Source organism: Lathamus discolor, chromosome 1, assembly GCF_037157495.1.
Source record: "Lathamus discolor isolate bLatDis1 chromosome 1, bLatDis1.hap1, whole genome shotgun sequence".
NCBI lineage: Eukaryota > Metazoa > Chordata > Aves > Psittaciformes > Psittacidae > Lathamus > Lathamus discolor.
In genome coordinates this window covers 1,120,460-1,133,103 of record NC_088884.1, presented here as the reverse complement: position 1 = coordinate 1,133,103, position 12,644 = coordinate 1,120,460, and the positions used below count along the sequence as shown (strand labels likewise).

The 12,644-nt window shown below is 44.6% G+C and overlaps 1 protein-coding gene across 6 annotated transcripts in view; it reads right to left on the bottom strand.

The window, feature by feature from the left end:
• Nucleotides 1-2,044: 2,044 nt before the first annotated feature.
• GATA3 (GATA binding protein 3) overlaps nt 2,045-12,644 on the bottom strand; it is a 27,869-nt gene continuing 17,269 nt past the window's right edge. For all 6 annotated transcript variants that reach the window (XM_065665786.1, XM_065666218.1, XM_065666131.1 and 3 more), the window contains 2 exons: nt 9,278-9,403; nt 2,045-3,180 (listed from right to left, as the gene is read on the bottom strand). In XM_065665786.1, coding sequence (XP_065521858.1) covers nt 2,896-3,180; nt 9,278-9,403 — 411 coding nt within the window. In that variant the 3' untranslated portion in view covers nt 2,045-2,895. The remainder of the gene's footprint in view (nt 3,181-9,277; nt 9,404-12,644) is intronic.

Here is a 12,644-nt window from a genome sequence, read left to right as displayed (position 1 = left end):
CTTTACAGTTTGCAGATGATTAATCAGGAGCCAACAAGATCTCCATTTGCATCTCAGTAATTCTTCGCTCTGTTTTATTTCAACATTTGGTCTTTATGCTTAAAATACTCATTGAGTAAGCAGAAAGGTGATTAACGTAATGTTTTAAATGTGTGTTATTTGTTCTGACTTTTTTTTTACATGTTTTTATCAACAGAGAAGAAAGGAAAGAACATACGACATTACAAAACAATTACTGTCTGTTCCGCTTACAACTGCTAAATCCTCCTTTATGGTAGACATAGTTTAACAGTTCATAGTTAATGAACTGAGCTCATTTTGAAACAGGGGAAGAAAAGCACAAATAAAGGTCAGTACTCTTCCCCTTCTCCTCCATTCCAAAGTCAAATTACTATTTGGCCTCTGTATAATCATCCTGAAAGTTTTGACGTGGTCTTTCTTATGTGAAACATCCTTACTCATGTGAGCCATCCTGCAGAAGAGGATTAGACCAGGGCATTGTTAACCCTTTCCAGTTATCACCTCAGGGAAAGTGGGCTCAAAATAGCCTCTGACACATGCAGTGATATTTTTTCCATCCACCTGGCACAGAAACACCGGAGTACACATATTTCTGGGTGAAAGAACTCAGTTATTTCATTCCATAGCTAAATAAGCAAATAAATGAATAAGTCATTTGCAGGTCATGTCCGTTGAGGTTTTTATGTTGTTTGGGGGGTTTTAAGCATTTTCTCACAGCTGTGGCAACCTCTGTCTTATCACACCATGCTTAAATCTCCAAACGGAGCGGAGTGATAAGAAGTTTAACCTTTCATTTGGAAAGTAAATGCCCAACCCTAATGATAGCATAAAGAAGCTGGAAGAATAAATGCTGAAGAGGAGGACCAATATCTAAGGATTAAACCATCAGAAATCAAATTAAAATAGCTAAGTTTTGCTATCCACAATAATAATATTAATATAAATTGCATTATTTCAAATGAGATTCTTGCAGGAAGGGGCTGCCTGAGGGCCTTTGAAATTTGGGGAATTGACCTCTGTCTACCATCAAATCCAGCCTTTTGTCTCAGGTTCTGCCCATTCCTCCAAACACAGGGACAGGGTCTGGACCATCTGTCTTGATTTCACATCAAGATCTCAACTGTAGACCACCAGATTATATCACTGAGTACCCGATGGGCAGAGCAGGAAGTGCTTTTCAAGTTCCTGTCCATAGTCTCAGGGTCTTTCCTAGTACTGCCCAAAACGTATCCAGGATCATAAGGACCCTGCCATATCTTTGCACTTATCCCAATCCCAAATTGTCCTCAACACAGGTTTGCCACCTTGGTAGCCATGGTTCACTGAAACCAAAAGGGACCCATTCCATGTGGGAGCCTCGCATTAGACGGCGGCAGCAGCTGGGCTGAGATTCAAGGGACAGGGAGCACACACTGGACAGTGGGGTTACACTAATATGCAATCTATTTATTTGTGAGGGTTTTTTCCTTCCTTTGTTCTGTGTTTTTTCTTATTCTCAAGCCACTACAAACACTGCTTTGGCTGTCAGCATGAGCACAGAGACGCACATTCCCATATCCATGATAACTATGGAATAAATACCATCAAACCAACTTTAAAACAAAAAGAAGAAGAAGAAGAATAAAGAAACATATTCCCTTTCCCCAAGCACAAAACACTTTTAAGTCAACAGAATTTAATCTAGTTTATTCTCAAAAAAAAAAAAAAAAGGAAGAAAAAATACGAAAACAAAACAAAACAAAAAAAAAAAGCAGGTCTTATCACTAGCAGTAAATAAATTTGTACAACCATTCAGTCTGTATAATAGGATGAAATAAATCTACATCTTCCTTATTTTGGTGCGTTGAATTATACATACAAACAACAATTACAGGAACTTGTTCACAATGCATATAGACCTGGAGAATGGCTATCTGAAAACCCCTTGTTGGCAATGTCCGCATGGTAACACTGATTGCCTGACACCATTGGTACTTCCTATGTAAAAGGGCCTGTGGCCCAAAATGAGTGATCTCCCTATAGGTTTTTATTGATTCAATTATTTATTTCATTAGTTAGTTAATGCATCATCCAACAACCGTTCTAGCCAGCCCCCTCCCCCTTCCCCAGCAACCAAATAAAAAGAAACCAAACCAAAACCAACAAATAAAATCAAATCAAAGGAGAAGACATGACTGGCAGTTGGTCCATTTGTTCAAAAGACCGCGTTTCCTCTTGGTCAGCATTGTTTGTTTGTCTGGTTTTTCAATCGTCCTCCATTGCTCTTTATTTTTTTGTCTGTTTTCCTTTAAAAAAAAATAAACTAAAGAAAAATCTCTCGGAGTCCTTCATGCCTTTGTCTTTGTCTTTACAGCTCTCCAGATGCAATAAAGTCTTCCTCAATGTACAGTATTTCTTACAATATAAGTTATATGCAATGTTCAGCGCTTTTTACTTTATTTTATTTCATATTATTCTTTTTTTTTCACAGCACTAGAGATCCTGTCCAATAGGGAATGCAAGTTCTGAATGGCTTATTCACAAATGGGATCCAGATTCAGTGGGTAAGAATACATAGAAGCCATAGTGAGTTCCTTTAAAAAGTGGCAAACATCACTTTTCTAAAACTTTTTTTTTTTATTATTTTTTCTCTCTTTTTTTTTTCTTTTTTTTTTTATTTCCTTTTTGTGGGTTTTTTTGTAGTTTTTTTCTGTGTTTTTTTAATTTTTTTTCTCTTTTACGCCTTCAAATATTCTTTTTTTTTTTTATATTCTTTTTTTTCCCCCGCCCATTTGATTCGGGACGTCAGACCCATAACCACACGCCTGCAAAAATGCAAGTATATAAAGTAAATCTCACTTTGAGACCGTAAGCATTCAGCAGGGGAGTCTCTTGCTAACCCATGGCAGTGACCATACTGGAAGGATGGTGAGGTCCGAAGGAGAGGCTGGATGGAGGATGCATCGGTGTCGGTGTAGTCAGCATGTGGCTGGAGTGACTGAAAGGTGAAATGTGGCTGATGGAGGACATGTGTCTGGAGAGGGCGGCGGGGTTAAAGGAGCTGCTCTTGGGAAAGTCTTCAAGGTTGTCATGGACCTTTTTGCACTTTTTGGATTTGCTAGACATTTTCCGGTTTCTGGTCTGAATTCCTTCTTTCTTCATAGTCAGGGGTCTGTTAATCTAAACAAAAACCAGTTATTTTTTTTTTTGTGCTTCCATCCCTTTTCCCTGCATCACCATGGGATTCATGTGCCCAGCACCACTCGAGCAGCCAGCAGCCCCTCTCTTTCCTTTTCAAACCCCACATGCCATGGCTACACAACTTCTCCCCTCCTAACCCAAAGTTCAGATCCCACCAGGAAATCCCAAGTTTGGTTGGCATTTTTGAAGACAAGATGACAGAAAATTGCTGGCAGAGCCTCACTGGAGCAAAACATGTGCAAAAAAATCAGCTATCTGCACATTAGGGAAGTGCACCACGTTTGGGAATGAAACCGGTCATTATCACCTTGAAATATCCCCTGCAGACACCATCTTACCCCGAGGCTTCCTGACTGATCTAAAACCATTAGTGGCAATAGCTGCTGGGATTTCAGTGCTATGAGGGATCTCAGACTTTCACAGAGGCATTAAAGAGCTGGGCAAACACAAAAGAGTTGTGAAGAGTTTCTCTATATTTTTTTTCTTTTTTGTCTTTTTTTTTCTTTTTTGTCTTATTTTCATCTTAATTTTCTTCTTTTGAAAGGTTTGGCTTCAACCATCTTTTCAGGTTTGCATTAGCTGACCTGGTTTTATTTCTAAGGCCTTTCAGGCTTTTTGAGGGAGGTTGAAACGCGCATCTGCTCTGCCCAGCAAAGCATTTTCTACTTGCATGCGGACATATCTGTAAGAAAACTAAGCATTCAATTCTCCTGCACGGGTAGACACAGCAGCGATGACCATCTGCACACCCATCAGGGTTAGGAAACGGTAGCAGGGTCTGTTGGACCTCTTGCAAGAAACTCTTGCTGCTGCATAGAGAACATGCATTAGCACAGGTGCCATGAAAGCCCCAAAGACCACGCTTGGAAGGAGCTTTATTCATCCAATATCCATAAACAACCTAAAATATAAACGTGAGAGTCTACATGAGAAATTACATAGGTATGGCACTAGCTCCTCTGCAGAATTACACCCACAGCAGAAGGCAGGAGAGCCCATCAGTCACCCCAGGGCTGAACACTACTTTTCATACTAAAAACGAGCACACGACAGCGCCGATGGATGTTCTGCAAAGGGAGAAAGGGGGGAAAGAATGGATCTGCTATCCACCAGGAGCTACTATCTCAGCCCCAGTGAAGGACAATGAAAAGATGTCCCTCTAAGGGTCCTGAGCAGATCTTCACCCATAAGATCTTAAACCAGCGCAAGGGACAAAGCCCTCCCTTCTTTCACATCACAGCAAAGTTTCACTTGTTGCTCATCAGCCACTGCCTAATGCCTTTCCCCCCTGCATGGGAATCATTCACAGATTTCTCTCACTGGGGAGACAAGGATCCAATAGCTTCCCGTTATATGTGGGGATGCAGGCACTGGGAAAGAAAGGACTGGGCTCATCTTTTCCAATTTAAGCACCCCAGAGTTTTTCATCCCCAAATGAATTAGTGACCTCAGGCTCTCTGTATCAGCAGTGATGGGAAACTTCATCTTGTCCTAAAATTAGGCTAATTCCTCTACCTATGGATAAAGGGAACCAGAGGAAGCAGCCCTCCTTCCCAGCAGCTAAATGTAGGAAGGAGGAATCTGCCCATGTGCAGCCCAACAGCCCTGGGGCAGCAACAAGCAAAAACCTCATATGTCATGGGCTTTAAATACTTCACCTGTCTCCCTGGCTTCCTGTCCTCGACAAGCGGATGGGGATACACACACAAGGAAGGCCCTATGCTCCAGCCGTATGGCTGGGATGGGAAATCTATGCCTGGCCTGTTTTAAGCCAGAGAGCAGGGATACGCTGCCCAGGTTCAAAGCTGGGAGGAAGCCCCAAGTGAGCCCCATCAGGCAGCAATGTTAGAGGAGACCTGGAAGCCCCAGTCCCTGATGAACCCAGCTCAGATTTGGGTAGGCATTCTTTAGCCTCCCCAGCTCCCAGTGTGAATTCACATCATGACACACAGACTCAAGAGCACCTAGAATTGATTTCTAAGGTGAAGCAGCAAAGGTGCAAGCTCAGGAGGTGGTGCTGGCAAGGTGACACCAGCCTTGTGCTGGGACTGGGGCTGTGCTGGCTCTTTGAGCACGCACTGGGTCCTGACCCTGTGTTGCGTGGTGTTGTGACCAGCAGGACGACGAGCACTTCCCCAAAGTGACATCTCTCATGTCTCGCTCAAATGCTAAGAACAGATTGGCCCAGACCATGATTTGATGCGAAACTTACGGATGGGAATACCAGTTTTGCCCGGCATGGTGGCAAAGCTATAGCCATCAACTAGAGGCAGAAATGCCATCCAAGCTGTTAGCTGGACACATCATCCTGGTGTACATGGTCTCACCCTCCTAGCAGGTACCTGACCCAAGTGCCAAGCAGACAAGGACTCGGATAAATACCAGGAGTAAGACCAGCACAATGGCAGCAGCACGCTGGAATATCTTCCAGTGACTTCAAAGGTCAGTCACAGCAGAATTAAAGTAGTCCCCAAAACATCAAAGCCGTGGCCTCGTCTCTGTTTCTGGGGTAGAGAAACAAGAGACCCAGAGGGAAGACTTTCTCCATGAAAATCCATTGTGATAAAAATGACAAACACATGCTAAATTAAAATTAAACCAGCCCAGTGCATGTATATGAAATTCATTAATTTCAGATGGAGCCAATTAATTACGGGCATGGATTATGCTCTTTGTTTTATCAAATGCAAAACACCAACTGCTCTGCTCTTGGGACTCACAGCCCTACTTCAGGATATTGTGAAAGAGGTCTTTTCTGAGGACTTGTACCAAAACCAACATCAACTCACTCATTCCTATGGGCACAGGCCAGCCAGAGGTGCACCTCCAACAAGGTTCCCTCCCCCCATCCCTGAAGTGAGTGAAGGCTCATCCTGCTTCTAAGAAGGACTAAAACAACAATGAGAACCTCACATTCAACAGATCAAATCCAGGGGACAGGCTGATCTTGCTCTGACTGAAGACAATGGGATTTTGCCATTGACCTCAATTAGGTCCTGTCACCGGCACGGATTTATCCTTCAGACATAGTCATTACAATGTGGGGTTAATCTTCCAGACTGGCTGTATCATGGAAAGCACTCGGATGCCACAGGCTGAAATATTGTGAAATATTAGTCATTGTTAATACTGGTGTTAATGGAGCCTGTTCTTGTTGGGAGAAACACCAGCAGCTTCACTAAATGCACCCCGAGACTGTTATAATTGCTGCTTATATCCTACTGGCAAATGGGTTTGCTTAAGCTGTGGGAGTCAGCAGTAAAACAAACTGATGAAGCCCCATGAAGAAAAATAGCCCCGTAACAGAAAATAGCCTTTTCACTGCAAATGTTCCCAGTGTGGACTTAAAAACTGGTTAAGTTTCACCCTCAGATCAATCCATTAAAATACCGTAAAGATCTGAAGGCCCGAGAAAAATTCATTAAACCCAAAGAAAAAACAAAATGGGGAGGAAGGAAGATAAAAAACAGCCATGAGTTTACTGTAACATAGCCTGAAACAGGGTTAAGCTATCTCGCAAGCATCTAAAGACCTTTCACTGTCATTGATGCAACACCTGTACAGACACTCAGGTGTTCAGGATGGACAAGCTACACTGAGCATCTCTATTTCTGACACCTCTCCTGCTGCAGAACCGATGCAGGTAAGCTACATACAGGGAGCAGGACCACAGCCTGCATAAAGGGGTCTTGCACTTGAATAGACCAGACCAATTTGCTCCAGCCAAGGAGTCTTGCTCATGTGCAACCACCAAACTTCCTCCCTGCCTTGAGTTGACTAAAGGATGATGCTGGTGCCATTCACCAGGCAGTTAGCTCAGATCCCTAGGTCCTGCCTCGCAAGAGCCAAAATGAGAAGGCACCCCCATGAGGCTATCCCGCTGCTCACAAAAATCTTACTCCTGAAGTATTTGGCTCCCGAAGCGTAATGTGGCCTTCAGAGTCACATCCTCTAAAGCAGGTTGGGCTGCAGAATAGTGCCCCAGTGCTCTGCCATCATGGACCTAACTGAGACAACTAAGCATCATCTTAAAAAGGTAAAATCAAAGGATCTACCCACTCACAGCCAGTCTTTGGTATCCTTGTCTAGTTATACTGTTCACACAGCATCTCAGTCCTCTAGGGGTTCCATTTAAGCAGGCCCCATTAATGGAGTTTCTCGTAAGGCAAGATACTACTTGACTTTGCTAAGTAGCTGTGCTGAGCTTTTAAGCAGCTGTCAGGTTTTTTAATGAATATGAAAACGGTTCCAATGTGCTCAAGGCCTGCCCCATATCACAGATTTCACAGCTGGATCGGAGTTTCCCTAAACAGTGGGTCTAGGGGGTCAATTCAGGACAACTGGGATCACAGAGTTAGCATGAAAAAGAACGGGATGTGCTCTTGCAGCATATTTCTGGAGAACCTCAGCATCCAGGCACCATTCTAGACACCTTAAAGGAGATTCTTCCAGTCTGGTGTCTACAATGCAGGTAACACATATGAACCCATCATCCTGCCACCTTTTATACTTATAGGGAGAAACTATACCTTCTTCAAGGGTAAAAATCATCTCATCCAAGAAAAGGTGAGGTGTCAAAGGCGTCGGGTCCAACCTGAGAAGAGCCTACCTTTTTCAAAGGGCTTTGCCAAGGTACAAGGGGAGCAGCCCAGGTATAGGTCTCCCTGTCTGTCTCCCAGTCTATATAAGTCCTACTACTGGTGGCTACAAGGCCAAAATGAAAACACAAGCACAGACTCCTCCAGTGAATCTGGCTCTTTCTCTCTTCTTGCCCTGGAAATAGCAAACAGAACACTTTCTTGTGGTAGTCTCAGAGCTTTCACTCTGGGTCCACCCCCTTTGTTTGCAGTGACCACACTGAGAGTTTGATGACAAGCTTTGCATGCTACATGGGACTCGAAACGTGCTGGGACGCCTGCTTGCTACAGGGTAAACACGTTTTCCTGTCTTCCAAGAGAGATGCCTCTCACAAAACAGGTGAAAATTAGCCTGGTTGACAGTTGGGTTTTCTTTTTTTGTCCTGCTTAATCCAAACTTGTTTACTCATCACAGGAAACCAAAGAGCTTGAAATAACAAATGCAGGGGACTAAGACACCACAAGGGTTGGGTGCTCCGGGAAACCCGATCCGTCTTTGATGTGTTTGCATGGGTGGACAGAAGGGCAAAACATAGCCTGAGATTTCTAGGCCCAACATAAAGCAAATGACCACTGGGAAGAAAAAAATGTAAGATCTATCAAAGCAAAGAAATTGAAAGTCTTTTCTTCTGACATACTAATTATTCTAATGCCACATGTGGAGTGAGAGTAGCAGGAGTAGCCTTAAGACTCCTTTGTTAGCAGTATTATTCAGTAGAAGAATTTTCAGATCCCTTTAGCTCCTTCCCTCGGGCACATATCCCTGATTCCTGCAAGCTGGCTCTGCATGGAGACATTAGATTAAATCTGCCAGCCATTTCATTGCATTTTTTCCTTCCCTTCCATGAGAGATGCTTTAAAATTCACATCACAGGTTGAGCAGACTCTGCGACCCACTAACTAAATGAAGTCCTTTTTGGTTTAGGAATCACTTGCGTCAACCAGGGCAGAACACAAGACCTAAATAAATCATCTTTGGGGACAGGCGGAGGGACGGGACAAAGGCAGCCGCAAACCCAAGAAAGATCTAAATAGTTGCTGGCACATTTTGCTTTTTTTCCAGAGTTTGTATTTGCTGGAGGAACCAAGCTATGCCTAGAAGGGGTATCAGCTTGCAGGACGGCGTGTTGTCTTTTCCAACACACTGAGCCCAATCAGCAGCGGATAATGTCTCTCTGTGTTGATCCACCCCTCCTTTCTTGGCTCAGGCATGGGAAAGCTCTAACATTACCCATGAACAGCTCTGTTTTATACCTCTCCTAGTCAGATCAGCTATGTTTGAGGGGATGCCGGCTCATCACTCCAACCCCTAATGTCCCCAAAGGGATAAAGGAGGCATCAGCACTACCCGCGACTGGAAAACCTAAAGTCAGGGAAGAGTATGGAGCATCAAGCACCACAACTGAGGCCCCGTTATGGAGTGTTACAGTCACACTTACATTGTGCAGCTTGTAGTAGAGCCCGCAGGCGTTACAGACGGGATCGCCGTTGGCATTTCTCCTCCACAGGGTGGTAGTGGTGGTCTGACAGTTTGCGCAGGACGTGCCCGCCCTCCTGGCTGCAGACTGCGGGGAAGGAGGGGGAGAGAGAAGGGGAAGGGAAGAAGAGCAAAGCACCCGTGTTAAAAAATTATATTAAAAAGAGAAAGAAAAAAGATGCCATCAGCAAAATCTCCAAGAGCGAAAACATCAACCCCGCAAGACTGACGCACGTTGACAGGGACCTCCAGAAACTAGCTGGTGAGAACAAACAGCAATTCTGCAAAAGAAAGGAAAAAATCCCCAAGGAACTTTAATCCCAAATTATATATGAACTGAATCAGGTGCCAAAGGGCATCCTAAAAGTGAGTGCTAAACCTCTGATAGAACTCATCAAAATTAGCAGCGCTGGCACAGCCCATTCCAGAGGGGAAAATGTTATTTAAATGCCAACATGTCTTTCCATCTTAATTCTCTCAGACCCCCCAGGGGTCTAATTCTGCAGTCAGGGCCTGAACCAACAGTCGTTGAAGTCAATGGCATGAGTCACGCTGGCTCCAGTGAGCACTGGGTAAGACCCACACTGGGCATGGTGGGCAGCTGCTCGCCTGGTCCGACCGCAAGCACAGCTCTGTCCCGTCAATTCAGCTCGGCTTCAAAGGATACAGGCTCCAGAGCGGAAATAACACTGTGGCGAAGAGCGAGAATCACAACTTTTTAATTACACCCTCTTGCAGCCTAAACCTTCATGTTTATTTAAGGACTGGTAATGAGCCTGAAAGAAGAATTTACCATTTCATAAAGGGGGAGGAACAAGGGGAAAAAAAAAAGTCTACGTGTCAAAGTGTATACAGAAGCTTTTTTGTTAGCTGTGATAATGATTTAGGGAAGCCAAATTTAGCCAAGTCGCTCTCCTTTCACATGCATGAATTCGTGCTTATCATTTCAAAACTGTAACTTCAGCAAACAAATTGTCCTTCTGCCACTGAAGGAGGAAAAGGAGTTTGCAGACTTCCATGTGGATGACTATGCATGTTTGCGTGTGTGCAAGTGCCTACAGCTCCTACAAAAAAATGAGACCTTTAGATCCCTGTCCTCTCTTTTCTTCATCAATATGACACACTCCCAGAGCTCTGATTTCATCCCAATGCGTCGCTTTCAATGGGACTGCTCATGTGCTTAAAGTTAAAACATGTGCTTAAGCGATTTGCCAGATCATAGCAATGCTTGGCACCTTGCAGAACTGAGCCTTTAATGCTCCCTTTTGTGCTCTTACTGTTACAAATTTACCCCTCACCCCACACAGCCGCACACTGTAGCACATCTAACGTCTAAAAGGAAAAATAACGCATCTTTGGATCCCGTACAACAAACCCAAAATGCAAACACGGACACTGGCACAGCGTGAGCGTTTATACCAACTCTTGTTAGGTCATGTTGCAATTTTAATCATAATTGAATGTGGCGTAGGTGGAGAGAGGACGGGTTGGTTTTGTTTTAGATAAAGAAGTTTTCTTTTTTTCCTCCCTTTTAATTAGACAAAAAGGACCGCCTAAAAAATAAATAACACAATGCCCATGAGCATTAGGAAGCATTACAGAGCCCCGGATCCGACAGCAAACAACTCTCACTGCCTGCCCATGGGGACAATTCCATTTTGCCTGACCATAAACCACGCTGAAATGAGCCGATCTCAAGCCTGAGGAGGCCTTCAGCTGATTTTTCCGTGCTGATGACCAGCAGGAGCTTGGAATAGCACATGGGTCTTTGGTTGCAAAAATCCCAGCGCCAGCAGAAGCTGAAGCATCCCACCACCAACAGCAGGGCCCCAAACAGATACACACGCACGCCTCTGTCCTCTCCTCCTCCAGACCATGCCACGGCACCAAATTCGGCTCCCATCAAAATCACCAGGTTAATACACACACATCAAATGCAGCACAGACACAGCCAGCTGCAGAGCCGGGCTCTCACTGAGACCCTGGGGACAAGTCTGGAGGTCTTTGCCCCATCGGCTCCCACCAGCACGGGTGGCTCAGTGGCTGGATTGAGTCTCTCAATGGCAGCTTTGCCCTTATCAGACCCAAAAATCAAGCCTAGGGAAATTTCTGAAAACCAGTGATATTTGACTCAGCCCACACAGGGGAAACATCCCCTTTGAAGATATTTGGGGTTTCTACACGGCGCTCGCCATAATTTCTCTTATGGCAAGCATATTTAAAAGACATGCCTGGTCACCACCTTGCTACCTTCAAACAAACTCTTGACATTAAATAAGCAAATAAATCACAACATCTACTGTCTTCTCTCAAACCTCTTCCATCTGCCATGTTTCCCCTACAAAAATTCAGCATCATTAGCTGCATGTTTTAAACTCTGTGCTCTTTTGGTCCCAGGCTGTACCTTTTATGCTGTACCGACTTTTGCCGGAGACACCAACACCAAGCAGGAAACAATGAATAATAACGCTATTGTAAAAGCTCCTAGCAATGACATCCACTTATGCTAATCACCAGTCCCAGCCTGGCCATGCAAGTAGTGGGATGACTAACAGGGTGCCCCATATCATCTGCAGGACCAGACCCCCATGACCAAGCTGCGTGTGAGCAAGCGCACAACTTCAGAAGTGCTGGTAGTGATGAGAAGGTGGAATTGAGGATGATGTGGGAAGAACCATGCACTGATAAACATGCTTAGTTAAGGGGCATATTCAGTGTCTGGATTTGCATGGGGTACTCACAACCCTGCAAGCATCAGCTAAATGCGGCTGCATGTGCAGGGGCCTTCTGAGAAACTGGTTATAATCCTTCAAAAACCAGCATGACTGGACACAGAAATGGAAACCTCTGCATCCACATAGATAGGAAAAGGAAGAAAAACTAAAGGAAGGTTTTATCTCAGAAACAGCAGTGACAGGACTACCATTGGCTTCAACAGGGATGGGAATGGTCTCCAAGAGGGCTACAGACCCCATCTACAGACTGTGGTGGTGTGGTACTACCTGCCTGTTCCTGCAACATCTCCAGATCTTCCCCCCAAGATGAAGCAGAGCTGTCTAGGCCCCCTCGGCCAACAAAACTCAATCCATCTTCCCTAAAGGAAGCCCTAACAAAGACATCCATTGAATTTAATAAACCTTGGGCTGGGTTCTCAGCATCTAAAGGATTTATTTGCCTTCTCTCTCCCACCCATTGGAGTCCTTTCATTAGCTTTAGCGTGCCTGGAATCAGAGCCTACGAAACCAGGCCAAGGTCATGCAGGGAATTTGTGGCAGAGGCAGAGGAGCACACGCTGGATCCCCAGCCTGACCCTCCATCACATGTCACCT